Source organism: Bipolaris oryzae, assembly GCF_000523455.1.
Source record: "Bipolaris oryzae ATCC 44560 unplaced genomic scaffold scaffold_163, whole genome shotgun sequence".
In the NCBI taxonomy this organism is placed as follows: Eukaryota; Fungi; Ascomycota; class Dothideomycetes; order Pleosporales; family Pleosporaceae; genus Bipolaris; species Bipolaris oryzae.
The window spans coordinates 1-17,075 of record NW_006911439.1 but is presented as its reverse complement, the minus strand read 5'-3'; the positions used below and the strand labels follow the sequence as shown (position 1 = coordinate 17,075).

General features: G+C 47.9%; 4 protein-coding genes across 4 annotated transcripts; 3 read left to right on the top strand and 1 right to left on the bottom strand.

The window, feature by feature from the left end:
• Nucleotides 1-3,113: 3,113 nt before the first annotated feature.
• On the top strand, nt 3,114-4,811 carry COCMIDRAFT_29386 (uncharacterized protein; the record flags this gene model as incomplete). Its single annotated transcript, XM_007693380.1, has 4 exons — nt 3,114-3,392; nt 3,451-3,667; nt 3,722-4,116; nt 4,173-4,811. The coding sequence occupies 4 exons, from the start codon at nt 3,114-3,116 to the stop codon at nt 4,809-4,811; spliced, it is 1,530 nt and encodes a 509-aa protein (XP_007691570.1).
• Nucleotides 4,812-5,229: 418 nt separating this feature from the next.
• Nucleotides 5,230-6,999, bottom strand: COCMIDRAFT_104960 (uncharacterized protein; the record flags this gene model as incomplete). Its single annotated transcript, XM_007693392.1, has 2 exons — nt 5,230-5,436; nt 5,491-6,999. The coding sequence occupies 2 exons, from the start codon at nt 6,997-6,999 to the stop codon at nt 5,230-5,232; spliced, it is 1,716 nt and encodes a 571-aa protein (XP_007691582.1).
• Nucleotides 7,000-10,279: 3,280 nt separating this feature from the next.
• Nucleotides 10,280-12,184, top strand: COCMIDRAFT_104917 (uncharacterized protein; the record flags this gene model as incomplete). The annotated part of the gene is made up of 2 exons (XM_007693391.1): nt 10,280-10,915; nt 10,964-12,184. 2 exons carry the CDS (start codon nt 10,280-10,282, stop codon nt 12,182-12,184), a joined length of 1,857 nt encoding a protein of 618 aa, XP_007691581.1.
• A 2,629-nt stretch (nt 12,185-14,813) lies between these two features.
• On the top strand, nt 14,814-16,501 carry COCMIDRAFT_104936 (uncharacterized protein; the record flags this gene model as incomplete). The annotated part of the gene is made up of 8 exons (XM_007693390.1): nt 14,814-14,863; nt 14,916-15,177; nt 15,224-15,317; nt 15,371-15,496; nt 15,545-15,687; nt 15,737-15,851; nt 15,903-16,083; nt 16,132-16,501. 8 exons carry the CDS (start codon nt 14,814-14,816, stop codon nt 16,499-16,501), a joined length of 1,341 nt encoding a protein of 446 aa, XP_007691580.1.
• Between the last annotated feature and the right edge of the window lie 574 nt (nt 16,502-17,075).

The following is a 17,075-nucleotide window of genomic DNA, read 5'->3' as shown; positions in this document are numbered from 1 at the left end:
GCGATGATACCCTAAACTAGGAAATGCTAGGAAGGTCGTGTAATCCTACCCTAAGCCTATGCGCAAGGAACGTTGCCCACTGGAAACTTCCTTGTAGCATGAAAAGGGTCATTTGGTTCATCGATCTTAAGAACACACGCGCATCATAACGTGCACGTGTGGTGAAATTCCCTGTGGTCATCTTTCATGCAGAAATTGTTGAGTCTTGTATCCATGTGCCAAGAAGTGAAATAAAGCACATTATACTGATCGGGACTGAAAGTGGGGGTAGCACAGAGTAGGCGGTAGGACCTAGACTATATACAGTATAGTGTTTATCAAATCGATCGTGAATGGCCAACAAGTAATTCTTTTACACGGACTGGATAGAGGGCTGTCCGAAAAAGCGCCTCATCATGATTCCTGGCGTCTCCACATACGAAGCTTTGATCCACTACCAGGTAAGTGCTTGAGTACAGTAAGGAGATCTTGGAGCAGAAGCTCCGGGGACTCATTGCAGCTCTTTCGTTGAAATGACTACCTTGGCCATGAAGTCATCATTGCTCTCGATACTAGATTCTGGCAGGTTGAGATGCGGTCTGATTTCCTCCCGCTGCACAACGAATACACGTAATCGACATTATTGGGCATTGGTTGGTTTCATCAACACTTTAATAATGAAAGACTTCACGGAACCGGCTATTGAGTTCGGCCCGTTCTCCTGAAACCTGACACCGGAAGCACATATCTCCGGTGGTCCGGCACTAATCAACTATCAAACCCTTGGCAAATGTCATGATATTCATTGTGTACGTACATCAGAGATGTACTGGAGTATGTAGAGCCTGCTCAGCTATCTCGTCTTCCATCTCCGTTTCCTTGTCCTTTAGGGCTAGGAGCTTCGATGGGGCTACTGCCTGGTTCTTATACGGATTGAGATAGAAAATGGAAATGGCTGTTCGACCAGGGCTCTGTTTTGTGGCGTTCACTTGTCTGTTGTGCTAAACACCACACTATTGCCAGCTAAGTTTTCTATACGAAGTCCAGATTGGGCTTAGCAGACAAAAAATGAAAGCAAACCGAAGAGATACATAGCATAAAGTACAGGTGGTCAAAATTAAGGAAAAATTGAGCTAATCAAAAGATTGATTATTTTCCATTCTGTGTGCATTCATGGACATAAGTGAAGGTAGTATGAGATCATACCAGAATAGCTGAAATGCGCGTCATCAAGTTTTGAATCCTTCTAGTAGCTCTAGAAGGCGGGATATAAGAACCTAGTGGTACTCATCATGAGACACAGCCACCAGGATCTCGTCATCGCCATACCTGGCTTTTCAATCTTCTGTATGTTCTATAGAGTTATCAAATAGGCAAGGAATTCATGGCGACGTTAATCTGCCAGGTAGGCGCAATGGTAGCTGCGTTGATGCGCTGGGTTGTTTGCACGCTATATCCAAGCCCAGCCTCTAACAACTCATATATAATGCATACAGTAATCACTATCCATGGCACAGCTTTTATCATTAGTTGAAAGATTATCGTAAATAATTATCAGCTACAAGACTGTCTGAAACGAGGCTGAGCGGTAGCAACCCCTAACCACCGTCTCTACCGCAGTTAACTCTTCACAAAATCCCGATGCAGTATTGACAGAATTCCTTAGCATTTATTTGTGAGACTAATCTGGAACGTTTCTCCTCCGCAACAAGATTGCGATTGCTCTGGTTAGACCTAGATTATGTGTTTCCCTTTGGCACTTTGTGCAAAGGAAACTGGCATTTCGCTCAGTAGAAGACTTTTTTACAAGATTCATGTGAGCTATGATCATTTCTGCAAGGCTTCGGATGCAGTGGCCAGCAGTTGGCATGTTTTTTGACACGGTCCGCTACTTGCACCTTTAAGGTCAAGAAGTCGATCATGTCCAATCTTAACTCGGATAAACATTGATCATAATTGACAAGAACGGGCATGATATCGGTATTTCCATCATCTTTCAACTGCTGGTTTGGTCTCGTTCCGCTGTTCTCTGTTGATTCTTTGTCTAGGTTTATTCTTAGGAAGCAAATATCCCTTGTTGTTCCAGCAAAATACTACATCCTCTGCCAGTGATGGAAGAGGACGTTAATTTTACTTGCTAACGTGGAGTATTATAGACCCCCAAAGCATGTGAAGGTATCTAGCGAAGATATTTTGCAGAAGACTGGGTCAATTGGGATACTTCTCCAGCTTTCGCTAACACGTCTGGAGTAGGGATTGAAGCGGGCAATTTGGGCGCGCCCTCAATCATCTTCGCCTATAGAAGGGCACTAATCTTGATGTAATCAATGCATTGCGCCGTTCGTCAAGTTGGTAATGCATGCATTCCAGTAAGATTGCCGTCGCCTCTGAGACGGCTTCGCCTGACCTCCAGCCGAAAATGTCGCATCTTTAGAAACGTAGGGAATGTTGTACACATGTAACATCGAGAAAATGTTCTAGTTTTCAAACTTTTGTGTCTACATTCGCGTGGTTGGACACCTGTAACGGTAGCAGTATCCGCTAGTTGGGTAAAGGTAAGGGTAATGTACTCTACAAGAAGATGAGTTGTACGTGGAAGGTAATGGCCAGATACTTGAAGCGCCGGTAATACCTCAAGTCAGATGTTTGCATATTACCTGGTTGCACGGTAGAGAGTCAATTTTTGAAAAACACGAAGGATGTAGGATTTGGGTTGAGATGTACGAAAGGCCACCCAGGCGCATTAGCGCATGCCTGGTGGATCTAAAGTAGGCTGCGTGAGGGATATCACCCGAACCACAAGCCAATGGCACTGGCCCGTCTTCCCGGGCACTACCTCGAGTTGATCACATTACAATGCCGCAAGAAACCAAGCTCGAAACATACACACACCCGACTCAGGATCCACATTCTCGAATTATAATCGATGCTGTATACACTGCTATTGTGTTGTTACCCCGCGCAGTTCGTCCCGTTCTCACATCCGTCGACAACGATTTTCATGCAGGGTTGCCGGACCATTTTCCACTTGCGGACTGTGGCATTATGCCTTATTGTAACTCCTTCTTTATGTATGAGGGTATGAAGGCTAGTTTTCTAATCGCAATGTTCCATTGAAGCACCCCCATTCAATCATGTTTTTACGCGTTTTCGCGCCGTTTGCTGCTGTGATCATCACTTCGATATACCCCCTTGTGTCATGTAGCCCGACGACTTCATCCGATATTATATGCAGGACCCCAGCCTCAGGTATCGATCTGCAAGCCCTGGTTCCGAAGCTCTCACCAAACGCCAAAATCTACCTCCCCGGCACCCACGAATTCATCACCTACACAACGCGTTGGTCCAACCTCGAAGCTCCGACGCCCAGCGTTGTGATTGCGCCTGGTACGGAAAACGATGTACAGTACATTGTGAGTTATTGAGCGACCGGTGTCGAGCCCGTGACTGATCGAGGAACACATGCTCTAGGTCAAATTCGCAAACGAGCATGACATTCCGTTTCTTGCTTACAACGGGCATCATGGCACACTTACCACATTAGGTAAGATGGAATATGGAATAGAAATATATATGCCACCGCTGGATTCAGTTACCATCAGCAAAGATGGTAAATTCGTGACTGTTGGTGGCGGTATCAACTCTAAGAAATTGATTGATACGCTTTGGGCAGCTGGAAAGCAAACCGGTAAGATCTACCCATTCAAGATATTGAAAGTCGTTATACCCTAAGTCAAAATAGTCACTGGATGCTGTGAATGCGTTAGCTTCCTGGGGCCTGCATTGGGTGGTGGGCATGGCTGGTTGCAGGGTCATCACGGGCTCATCACGGATCAATTTGAGTCGATGAACATTGTCCTCGCCAATGGTGACTTCAAAAGTATCGACAGCCGATCTGATCTTTGGTGGGGCATGCAAGGGGCGGGCCACAACTTCGGAATCGTCACATCGGTTACTACCAAAATTTACGACATCGAGTACTCGAACTGGGCGATTGAGACAATTGTTTTCAGTGGAGAAAAGGTTGAAGAGGTCTACAAAGCTGCTAATGAATACATCTTGAGGGGTGGAAATCAATCCACTGAAATCCAGAATTGGTCGTACTGGCAGAACGACGCTACACTGGATTCGGAAAAGGTAAAACGAATTATGGCGAACCAAACATACTTGTGTAATTTCTAATGTTATTACAGCCAGTTATAATCATGTACATCATTCAAGAGGGTGTTACTTCGGTCGACTCCAAGTACACTGCTCCCTTTCACGATATCGGTCCTCTGACCATCACTCCCCAGTCCGGTTCTTACCTTGACCTCGCCAAATGGACTGGCATTGCCCTTGATTCGCCTCCTTGTCAGGACTTTGGTTTCAGCAACCCGAGATTCCCTATCTATACCTCCGCCTACAACATCACTGCCCAACGTAAGGCATATGATCTTTACGCGTCAGCCATATCCGGTGCCGATAACCCATACTATAACTCGATATTCATGTTCGAAGACTATCCTAGCGACGGTGTCCGTCATCGAGATAGTAGCGCTAGTGCTTTCGGGTTCCGAGATGACTACCTGCTCGCTGCTCCCCTTATTATTTACAACTCTACCAGCCAAGCCCAAGACGATGCTGTTGAGCAACTTGGCACTCAACTCCGAAACATCATCTGGGAGGGCACTGGCAGGAAAGAACTCCATACATATGTCAACTATGCGTATGGGAACGAGGGATCACCAAGCTGGTATGGCCATGAGGAATGGAGGCAGGAGAAGCTGAAGGCGCTCAAAAGAAAGTATGATCCTAAGGGTAAATTTAGCTTCTACGCGCCAATAGCATGAAGCAGGTCCAGACTGTAAATACTAGAATGATGTGAAGTAGAATTTTATCCACAATGACAGATGGCCAACCAGTAATATGAGCAAAATGTCGCATATGCTGAGGCCCTTACTGCCCTTTTTCAAAAGCCTTCGCGTAAGGGGTATCGATCGATATCATGGCAATCATGTCTAGGGCCAACCCCCTGTACATGGATGGGACCAAGCATGGGGACGGCATTACATGATATGATTAGGAGTCAAATGGCCCAGACTTATAAAGTTCGATAGTATCTAGCATAAAGTAGAATTCTCAATGGATAATGGTATGGAGAATGGCGTTTTGAACGAATTGCATGAAGGTTCTAACCACATAGCCGGGTGCGAACAGAAGGTGCATAGCCAGACTCATCACCTTTTATTATCAATTACTATACTAAGCTCAGTAATTATAAACAGGAATGGATGGAGGAAAGCCAGTAAGCCTCTCGCCAGCGGAAGGCCTAAACTCCCTCTCCTTGTACCACTCATGGGCAGTCTGAGACAGCTCTTCGACCTCGCTGAAATCGAACGCCGGCTTGGGGAGAAGGTCGTAAATGCCTCTGGAAAGTTCGGTGCCAATATTATATTGCTGTGCTAGGTACTTCTTCTGGAGGTTTGTTAGTGACAATCTCGCATGCGGAAGTGGTCAGCAGATATTTACCTGAATTTCGGGGTATCGGACAAACTTAAGCATGTTTGCAGTGTTCTTGATGGTGTTTTGCTTTTCTTGTGCGCTCATTACGCGTGACCAAAGCTCCTTAGCCTGGTCATACTCATTCTTCTTACCTTCGTGCCAATAATGACTCTTTCGGCTCATGATGTTGTCGTTGACCTGGTATGGCGCTTCAGCCACATCGGGCCGGAACTTGTGTGCAAAACTGTTTGGCGCATACTGCTTGTTTCCAGCATGATTGGCATCGACGCGCATCTGGCCGTCAAAATTGAGAGATGCGAAAGACTTGGCCATGAATGGGCAGTTGACGGGAATCTGGTGCAAGTTCACACCAATACGGTGGTACTGTGCATCTCGGTAGAAGAACATGCGGAACTGAAGAAGCGGATCAGGCGAGTCTTCAACACCGGGTACCATGCTACCCGGGGAGAAGGCTGCCTGCTCAACGTCACGATGGAAGTTCTCGGGGTTCTTGTTAAGAACCAGGCGTCCAAACTCTTGCATGGGAAATTGCTTACGAGGCCAGACCTTGGTGACGTCAAACGGATCGAAGCCAAGCTTATCGGGATCGGCATCCTCTGGGCTCATGACCTGCACGTGTGCTTTCCAGACTACCTCCTCGCCATTCTCAATTGTCTCATATAGATCACGCTTGGAATAATCAGGGTCCTCGCCACACATTCTTGTCGCTTGCTCTTGAGTGAATTGCTTTTGGCCGTGCTCAGCAACAAAGTGGTACTTGATGTACACGAATTGACCGTCCTTGTTCACCCACTTGAACGTGTGGCATCCATACCCATGGTTGAAACGCCAACCCTGGGGCGTGCCATGGTCACTGAAGAACATGAGGCCAGCATGGTTACCCTCGGGGGTGTTGGCAAGCAAGTCGAAAATGGCATCGTAATCGAAAAGGAAGTTCTTGGGGTTACGCCATTGCGAGCGGATGACATCTGGACCCTGGATAGGATCACGGCAGAAGAAAACAGGGAAGTTCAAACCAACGATGTCGTAGTTGCCCTCGCCAGTGTAGAATTTGATGGCAAATCCACGGGGATTGCGAGCTTCGTCGGGATACTCGCGCCCAGGAGTAACGGTACTGAATCGCATGAATACGGGCGTCTTCTCGCCCACAGTCTTCAAGAAGTCGGCCTTGGTGAGGTGGGTGACATCTTTGATGGTCTCGAAATAGCCGAAAGCACCTGAACCGCAGGGGTGCACCATGCGCTCAAGATTCTTTGAGCGATTGAATGTCTGCTGCTTCTGGAAGAGGAAAACATCGCTAGCGACAGGGATTCCGCCGATGGTCTTGCTATGTTCTGCGTCGGGCCATGGAATGCCTTCGTTGTTGGTGAAATATGGGCCATCGTCTTCACGCTTTCCACCCTGGGTAACACCAGCAACCTTGGCGATGATGTCTGCTGGGCCCTCATTTGAACTCTGCATGTGGAAAGCTCGGGGAGCGCGGATTTCTCCAGAAGCAGCTCCCTTGATGGCCATTGCGGTGGCTTCAAGAGGGTGCTTGAGAGGGTCAGTCTGGTTTGAGTTGGCGTTGGTGCTGGTCATGGTAGGTAGCTTAGACGTCAAAGATGTCGGAATCTCCATAATGGATCGCAGGAAAGAGAAGTCAAACTTAAGAAAGTAGGGGCGGGGTGCGAGATGAGCGTGTCAAGATGACGATGCAGTTAATAATAACATTGTGCTTGAATTGGATGTTGTTATGCATGTAAGCTGCATGCCAGTGATACCAAGACACGAACGTGACGATCCATTCTGCCATGGCATTGAAATGCCGATGTGTCGTGTTGATGGGATTGTGGTTGATATGCGTTGAGTATGATGGCGATGTTACGTCAGGCCAATCACAACACAAGTCTCCACTGCCTCCGAGGGACCTCGTTATCTAACCAGCAGACAATGATTGTAATCATTTTTCGGTTTCGAATGCCATCCAATAAATGGGAAATATGTAGTAACAAAGACCCGGTAATATCGTACAAACCAGTCCCGAAGCAGTGTGTTTCACATGGTTGGGCTACGTAACCGTTGCGTTACGTTGACAATTCGTACACAATACCGACAGCAGGATCCTAGATATGGCCAGGTCATCTAACAATTGAAAAACCAGATAGCCCTTTGTTTCCGAAAAAGTTCATTATGTCCGTATAATATGAATATGATACCCGTACGATCGCCACGACCATGTTGGCCTTGAAGCTGTCTAGGGCGGAGGGTCAACTTCGAAACCCAGGCTGAATTAGCTCCCTAGGGGTTCTACTATTGCTTTTCATCGCGGATAGGGTCGATTTCCTTAAATTGTTATGAGACAGTACCCGAGGCCTTTTCACAATATTGGCCAGCCAAATCGTTCCGCCGTCTCGCCGTCTGACAACCATAGAGTAGCACTCACTGAAACAAATGTCCTCCGAGGGTCATTCACGTTCATTTCGCACTGTCCTCAATCGTACAATTCACCACTTCTTCAAAATCAACAACATTGCGCAAATTGCCAAAAGCCGTCTCACAGGCGTAGATGATGGCAAGGTGAATGGGTGGGTAGGAACACCGGATCAAGGAGGAGAGGATGGAGAATATGGCATTCTTGCAGAGCATACTGTGTAGCGGGGAGGCCAAATACCGGAGCTGAGGAATGTTCAAAAAGTGCCAATAAAGCTATGAAGCAACTTGTCGAGTCAGTGTTGTAAGCAGCCGCGCCGTTTAATCGGTAAAGTGATACTAAGTACTTGCACTTGAGTAATCGTGTGCACGTGACTCAGCATAGTTGCAACCCAACGATTAACTTTAGCGCATTGTTCACATACCGTGCCCTCTCCACATCATTCTCGGAGAAGTGTTTTGCACCACCACTTTGACCTATATTGTTGCAACGACACCGGAATCCATCGTACGCTACAATCGTGGGGCTGTCACGATCAGTCCTGTTTCCCCGACGACCAGTGCACACACATGTTGTAGTCCAAGCTCCAGGCTATTCATGCTACTAGCGTTCAGCAACTTGTCCGCGTCGAGGGTCGCTGGCATCGTTTTGATATTCCCACTTGTCGCGCCTTTGTACTGTGTGTCATGGACGCATCACGTAGGGATCATGATTCAGCGCTTGTCTTTGCCGTGCGCATACTCTACAATCTCATCAACGCGAATTGTAAGTACCTGCTACGTGCGTACGGCCAGGCTAGCGACAACGGAACGCACCTCCACCAATCTTTCAGCTCGCGTATTTAGAAAATATTTTTCCCTTACACATGGATAAATTCCACGCCGTATCTGAAGTAGGCACGGACCCGCACGTACCCCAAGGTTGATGCAGGTAATCTCCCGAGCCAAACTGTTGTTTGGGTAGCGTCGCTGTGCAACTGCCCCACAGAAAAGGAGACCGCCAAATGCCACGTCAATGTACTTACCTATCCAGTACACACCCTGCAGCGAGAGCTGCCTCGGTATTTTTCGCATCGCCATGTCCCACGCGTTGTATCTTCCCTCTATCCCAAATGCCAGCAGAGAGAACTCTGTCTGTTGAACAGCGCCACCAACAGCGCACTCGACTTATCTTTCTGTGTCGGATGACCAACCATCTTTCCAGCCAAGCTTTCAAAACGACACTGCGCCAAAAAAGAAAGTAAGAAAAGCCTCTATCCAGGCGTCGGCCCGAGCGACCCAATAAGGCGCTATCAAGACGCCATGTGACTAATCAAAATTCTGCTTATCATTCCTCTCTCCGTAGAAGGCTGTGGCTTTCTCAGCCCAAAGCAGAAAGTCTCCCTCGCGAAATGGGCTGATTGTGTCAGGGTTCGCATGTTTTCCCATGCACCTCCAGGGATATTCACGAAATGCCCATATGCACAAGATGCCAAAGCAGCCCATCACCGTGATTCTCTGGTGTTCTAGATCGATGTTTACTAGAGAGGGTCACCTCGAAAACTCCATCAAGCGGCCCCCCCATGTTCAGGGTATACCATCCTTCGTCCGTATTGTGGGAAATGTTGCATATACCCATGTCGCTGACATTTCCCGCCACTTTGTGGCTGTCAATACAGGCACGAGATGATGCTGAAATGCTGCTTGCACCAACAATGCGTTCGAACTGTTCGTGCCTCAGTCAGTCTTGTACATTGAAACATACATGGTTAAACGAGATCCTACACTTCAAGCAGGTATGTCTACGAGAATGAAGTCTTGGGATGTACTTGCTCAAGTCAATTGTAGGGCTCTAGCATGCATCCGTAACATACTTAGGCGAGGCCTGCCGCATCTGCAGCGGCAAAAGGGCTTAGCGCGCCTCTAGGGCAGACCGAGTGCTGCACGGAGACCGCTGACGAAGCGACCTACATATACATGGTCTGGGTATTGCCCGACCTCTTAGGCTGATTTTGTAGCACCACCGACCTAGGTGAGCGTCTGTGGCACGCTCAAATGACATGGACTTCTTCGTCTTAAGACTATTCCAGTTGACACAAGCCAGTCTGCTGTACCTTGTCTTAGATAGTGTCTACATCTCGCCTTCCGTACACGCACAAAACCTCCGTCTGAATCCACTAACGAACTTTTGCTCGAGATGGTGTGAGTCGTGCTATTCGTAATCATTTGATTCATCCTCCACTCTTCTGCGAGATTGGCAGTTGACTCAGGCGATGATTGCTGATACGGACCATCAACAGGGGCACAATCAGTCGTGAAGAACGACATCCTGTATATCGATAGCGGAGTACAAAAATGGAATGGGACAGATATCGCCAGCGCGATTCTGGGCATAAACAGCTACATGATCACCATTCCTCTGAACACGACATGGGACTGGAAATCGAACATTACCATCGATGCTCAAGCTAAGAATGTAAAGAATCCGACCACCGGTACGCCACCGCCCAGCCTCATCCGTGGTCATATGCTCCATGGCCCTAACGATCAATCCAATGTGTACGTGTACGGCGGTACAACCTTCATGGGCAATCAGTCCTTTGAGGCATTTACGCGGCCAGAACCATCGGCATTCTACCCTCTGTGGTCATATACGTATGGAGCTGGCAACTCCTGGGATCAATACTCAAGAGATACCGAGTGGACGCCCAATCATGGTGCAGCGACTGAGGCGATAGATCAAGGTTTGGCCTTCTATCTGAACGGCCAGATTGATTGGGGTACCGCAGCAAAGACAGTTGATAGTTTCCCGAAAACCGAAGACATCTATGTACCTATGGAGGGTATGATTGTCATCGACCTCAAGTCGCAAAGTGGAAAAAACATATCGACTTCCGGATTGAGAGGTGGTGCTCCCAGGGTGGGAGGTACGATGGAATACTTTGCTTCGATTGGTGGTATGGGAGCGCTTGTAGCACTTGGTGGTCAGATACAACCTAACCTCGCCAGCTCTTTTGCCAATGTCAGCACGGGTTCATTGGTGAGTAAAAAAAATCAATTTATGAATCTTCATCTTACACTCCAGCAGATTGGCTTTGAGACGGTCGACGTTTTCGATATTGACTCTTACCTCCAAAACCCAGACAGTAACGGGACTTGGTATTCGCAAAATACCACTGGAAATGTACCAGAACCACGCATAGACTTCTGCACAGTGGCTATATCATCTCCCGATAATTCGAGTCATCATATATACCTATACGGTGGCAGAAATCCAATCACGAACACGGCCTATGATGACGTTGTAACTTTGACTCTACCATCATTCACCTGGACAAATGTTTGGCCTCTGGGCGAGTCACCACGATGGGGTCACAAATGCCATGTTGCCGGAAAACGTCAGATGATCACGGTGGGCGGCAATACTCCAACCTTGACATGTGATTGGGAAACGAAAGGGGTTGCAGTATGGGACATGACGGCTTTGACATGGGGGAGTGTCTTCGCAGTCGACCGACCAGAATTCCAGGTGCCGAACAAACTGCTGAATGCAACTGGTGGGGACGCAAATGGGAACGCTACGAAAAAGGAGCCCGCCATGGGTTGGACAGAACAAGGTCTGGCGACTGTCTTCGCTACACCAAGTAAAACCACGCCATCTTCAAGTACTACTTCTGGAAACACTGCACCAGGAACTACTTCACCTCCATCCACACCTCAAAAGAAGAGCATGACAGGGGCTATTGCCGGCGGTGCTGGTGGTGGTGTTGCGGGACTTATCATCATCGCTATCGCAGCATTCTTTCTCCGTCGTCGATACCGTAGACGCCACAGCCCCCACGAACTCCCTGATACCAGCGACCCATCCGGTCAAGCGTCATCTCTTCCGAAGAAGTACGAGCTTCATGCTGTGAACGAGAACAGTCCTGCGGAACTCTATGGCCACGAAATAAAGGAGCTGGAAACACCAAGGCAAGCGGTTGAAGCAGATCCCATGTCATCGCCGGGAAGAGCGGAATTATCCGGCACGAATACGGCACCTGGAGTCTTGCACGGAGTTCCCATTGTGCGAACACCGGGAGACGACTTGCCGGAACGGCCAGAATATGTGGCTGGTTTGAGAAGACCGAGTCGGGAAGGGAGGAGAAGTGCATCAGTCGCATCCAATGAGAGAAGAGAGGAGCGAGCCGACCAGGTTGATACGAATAATGAAATGGAAGATACCACTGCAGATCAGAAGAGTAGGGATGTCAGGGTAGAAGATAATGACGGGGAAGAAAAGAGCAGGGATAATGAAGTCACGAAGTAACAGCATTGTTCGGAGTTGCCATGATACAAGGTGACCGATGAATTTAGCGGAAGGCATTTCTCATCTTCCGAATGCAAGTCTATGACTCGGGTTCACTCCTCCAGCTGTATGCAATCGAACACCGAGAGGCTACTACCACGAATAATGAATCCAGAAGGACACCTAAATCAAATCGAGTATATGAAGTCGGGTACCCTTCCTATCGGATCAAGCTCTGCACTCGCTGTCTCTATGTGTAATCAAATCGACATCCCGAGTCGAACACCCACTTCCAAAGTGTTGGCCACATTTGCCTTCATGTATTCGTCCATGAGCAATCAGGAGTGATGCCGGCGCATTGAAAAATACCTCCAAGAACGCATCTCGATCTCCAAAAAGTGTGCCTTCTCGCTGAAATAAGAGAAGCGCGTTTTTGTCGTGTGCATTCGACGCGGTGCGGTGTTGGCAAGAAAAGCATACCATCCGGCGGTGGGTGTCGCAATACAGGCAAAGGCGACGTTGGCAAGTCAGAGCGCGCTCAAAGCTGATTATTTGTGGCGGGCCCTCTAGCCCATGTTGTACCCAAAACGCGTAACAGCACGCAACTACCACACCTAGCTACACGCCGTATTGCATCGCCTTTCCGTCTACAACTAATCTTCGAGTCTATTTTCTGGCACTGCAGAGAGGGACAGCAACGCTACAATGATATGACACCAGGAGTACATAGCAAACGTTACCTCGGAGAAAGTGTGAAAAGAGTTGACATGCGCAAACGGCAGAGGTCCTATTGGCAATCATTGTTGTCTCACCATGTCTGAGCCACCATCGCCTAGACATGTCCTTATCATTACAACCCTTTTCCAGAGAGTTTCTTGATAAGTATCTCCACCTCATAACCTGCCGGTGGGAATTCTGTTGCATGCTCTACATGTCAGTTCTCTTTCTGCTTTCCAATGATCAAGACTATGAATTCATTAAGGATAAAGGGATGAGACTGAGCTATGGCAAGACGGGTGGCTATCAAACATGTTATGTGGAACAAAGTTTGTCGTTTCGTAATGCCGCCGTGGCTTTACGGCAATCGGGAGGATTAAGGTCAAACAGCAAGATCAGTTGTCAGCACCATCAGTATGACACGACCAAAATGAAGTTCAGCAGCACACATACTTGATGAGTGGGAGAACCACCATCAGGCGACAGGCGTAGTCACAGGCCAAACAAGGCCCAAACGTCTTTTCTCGCGTCATACACCGATGCTCTTGTGCTTTCTTTCTTATCAGTGTTAGCTTCATGGTTCCCGCGTGATGCCTCATTCAAGCGAACTGTCCGGCGAGTTTTTCACATGTTGTAGTTCGAAGTTACCGCAGAAAGGTCCTGATTCGGATTACCCGTGATTGTGCTCTATCCTTAGTTCCTCAACCGGTTTCGCGTTGCTGTACAATAAAAATAGCCAAGTTGACATTCACCTATCAGATGCACGCCAGCACGTCGGAAGCAACGCCCTTAGTCTCGATCCCGTGCTTATCTAAGGTATTCTTTCCGACAAGCTCGCTTGCACGAAATTAAGCTTTCGGGTATATTGGCACAGATTACTAGCGCTGACACAGGGGTGCTGTCAATGCAAACCTAGATTCCCTGAGTGTCTGGGACAAAACAGAATGAGATCCGCAATGAACTCAGCAAGAGAGATGGCTACGGTAGGCATCGATCAGCTGTCCTCTCAAATATGTACTATACGCGATTCTCTATCACGAGACTTCCAGGCACCCTAGGCGTTGTAAGCCTTTCCCTTTCTTTGCCGAATTGAAAAATGACAAAGCACTGGGACTTATGTCACCCAATGCGCCGGCACTTCTTCCTAGTCCCGGTGGCAGCGTTCTGGGTCGTTCTCCTGTGAAAGGGGCTTGAACCCAGCTCTTAATATCGCGAGCGAATGCTGACATGTGAGGGAATAAAGATACACGTGGGTTTTTACTTGCTGCGCAACATGCAACCGAGAAGAAGGGGAATTATGGAGTCTTGATTATGATTTCCAGAACCACGCGCTGCTTACGTACCATTCCGTATCTAGCGGATTGAGCCTAGAGAACGAATCCACATCTTCCCTGCGTATGTTTACTGTATACAATCTGGTTTTGTAAGATACCAACTCTTCGATTATGCGCGTTCATCTACCGACAGCTGTCGATGATGTTACGGCCGTGGCATGATAGGTGAGAACACGGGACGCGAGGCGTTGATAGATAATATTCGGCCGGTAACTGATACACGGTTGCCTGCCATAGGTTCATCAAGCAGTAGGTATGGGTAGACCCAGGTCGAATAACGTGCACTGGGGCATAGTCTGATGCTTAACTCTGTCCATCCCGTCTGACGCACGGAGATTACCTTGCGTTAGGAACCGGGCCGGTAGCCTCTTATCTAGTCAAACGCGGGGTAGCCCGGGAGGGCCATACTATAACTGGAGCCTTGTGGAACCGTGATCGGCACTTTTAAGGCTTGTTGTACCTACTTGTTCTCTGTCCAGTCAGAGACCATGGGTTCATCATCAGAAAGCGAAACCAAAATGGTCCCCATGACCGTGGATGATGGACACGACGGACGATTCCACGCCGAAGTTGGTACTATGGAACACCCTCGTTCCAAGATGGCAACATTTTATCGAAGCGTTTTATTTCAGATGATTTTATTTGGAATGTAGGTCCCAAATCATCGTTACGCAAAAGCAACCAGCTAAATAATCTTCAAGGCTGTCCCTGGTTGGACCAGCCATGTCAGATGCTATCACAAATCTAGGCGGTGGTGGATTGTCTACTCCTTGGCTTGCAAACCTCGGACAATCGTTGAGTTACACGATGAGCTTCTTCAGCACGATATTTGGCGGTCCCATAATCAACAAGATTGGCATCAAGTGGGCGTGTTTGATCGCAGCCGTAGCCATGCCGCTCCATGGATCTGCCTACTACGTAAATGCCAGATTCAAGAATGACGCATATCTGCTTTCAGCCAGCGTATGTCCAAACTCCGATTGTGTGAAATTTGTACTCACGCGAACAGTTGATCAAAGGATTTGCGTCCGGCTTCCTCTACGTTGGTGAAACGACAGCTATGTTGTCCTACCCACATCCAGAAGAGCGAGGGTTTTACTTGGGTACGAATGGCCCTATCGGAAGTATAGACGAATTTTTCGCTGATAGAGCATAGGAATCTGGTCTGCAATGCGAAACAGTGGTAGTGTAATCGGAGGTGCCATCAATTTCTCAAACAACCATACAGACTCGAAGGCAGGAGGAGTTGCATGGTCTACATACTTGATCTTCGTTGGTTTGGGTATGTCAAAATCTCTGATCTGATCGCAGAGTTACTGACGATGATTAGAATGCACTGGTCTTGTATGGGCTCTTCTGCTCTCACGGACCAAGAAGGTCCGCCGCAGAGACAACAGCAAAGTGAATATTGCTCCGTCAGAGTCTTGGATGAAGGAGTTCAGGGCTCTATACACCTATCTGACGCAGGGGACTGTAAGTGCAGCCTGCTCCTATTCAATATCGCAAGCTAATTCTGTATCAGACATGGCTCATATTTATTCCCGCCTTTTATTCTTTCTTCTATGGGGGTACCATGGGCACCTACCTATCGCTTCACTTCTCCGTGCGTGCACGCGCTCTCTCTTCCCTCCTAGTTCGTAAGTAACCCACCGCCCTTGATCTTTCGTTTTACGTACTAATGGTTGCAGCTACTCTTACTATTCCAACTGTCATATTGTTTGGGAAGCTTATGGATACCACTCGCTGGACGCAGCGGACCCGAGCATGGACTGCAATGGCTGTATGGGGAATAATACAGACCGCTTGCTTTATCTGGATTGCGGTAGAGTACCATAATCTACCTAAGAAGATTGCTCTTGACTACAGACTGTAAGCCACACGAATTTTACTCCTTGGAATTGATACTGACTGCAGCAGGGAACCCACCCGATGGATCAGGGCTTATTTCCCTTACATCATGCTCTTCATTAGCGGATACTGGACTCAGCTTACCCTGTACTGGATTCTTAGCACCCTTTCCGATGAAGTTGCCGTTGCTTCACGAGCGGGAGGTGTATTCCGTGCTTTTGAAGTTGCAGGTCAAGCAGTGTCGTACGGATTGAGTTCAGCAAAGAAGATCGACCACGCCATACCGCTCTATGTCAACATTGCCATTCTGGTCTTTACGATCCCGAGCATGTCCATGTTGGTCAGGAAGATGCCAACAAGGCCGATCAGAGAGGCTATCATAGAAGATGACGGGAAGGATGATGATCTTGTCTTTGACGGCTGGGCGAAGCCGAAATGAAGAAGGCCGCGTATTGACTGGCTATGTAAATAGCGGGGAATGTAGTTTAGAGCTGAGTAGTGTTAGAATGTTTATATCCGAGTGTCGAATGATGATCTTCTTCCAATAAGAACAGCCCTATGTACATGCGGCAACACGCTCAATATAAACCTGCTGTGATGTATCTCACTGAGGTCTCCTCTTCCGGTCTCAGTACAGCGCGTTCAAATATTCCCTGACACTCTACCTCCATCTGTGTTGCATTGTCATATTCTACGAGAACATTTTAACTACCTTAATCTTTGGTGTTAAAAACCACGCTGTCGAGAGCGAGATAGAACATGAGAAGAAGAAAACGCTTTCTTTTTTTGGTAGTTTGGAAGCGAAAGCTTCCTTGCGAATATCTATAAGGTGGGATACTGGATGAATCGGGGGCAGGTATTGACTGGCATCGAGTATGTCTACACATGGTCAAACAGTTGAAATTTCAAGCAGCGCATCTTACTGTCCGTGCTCACCCAATGCAACAATCAGCCAATGCAACACTATCTGCCCCACCCAAAATATCAACCCACCATTTTCAACACGTGATATC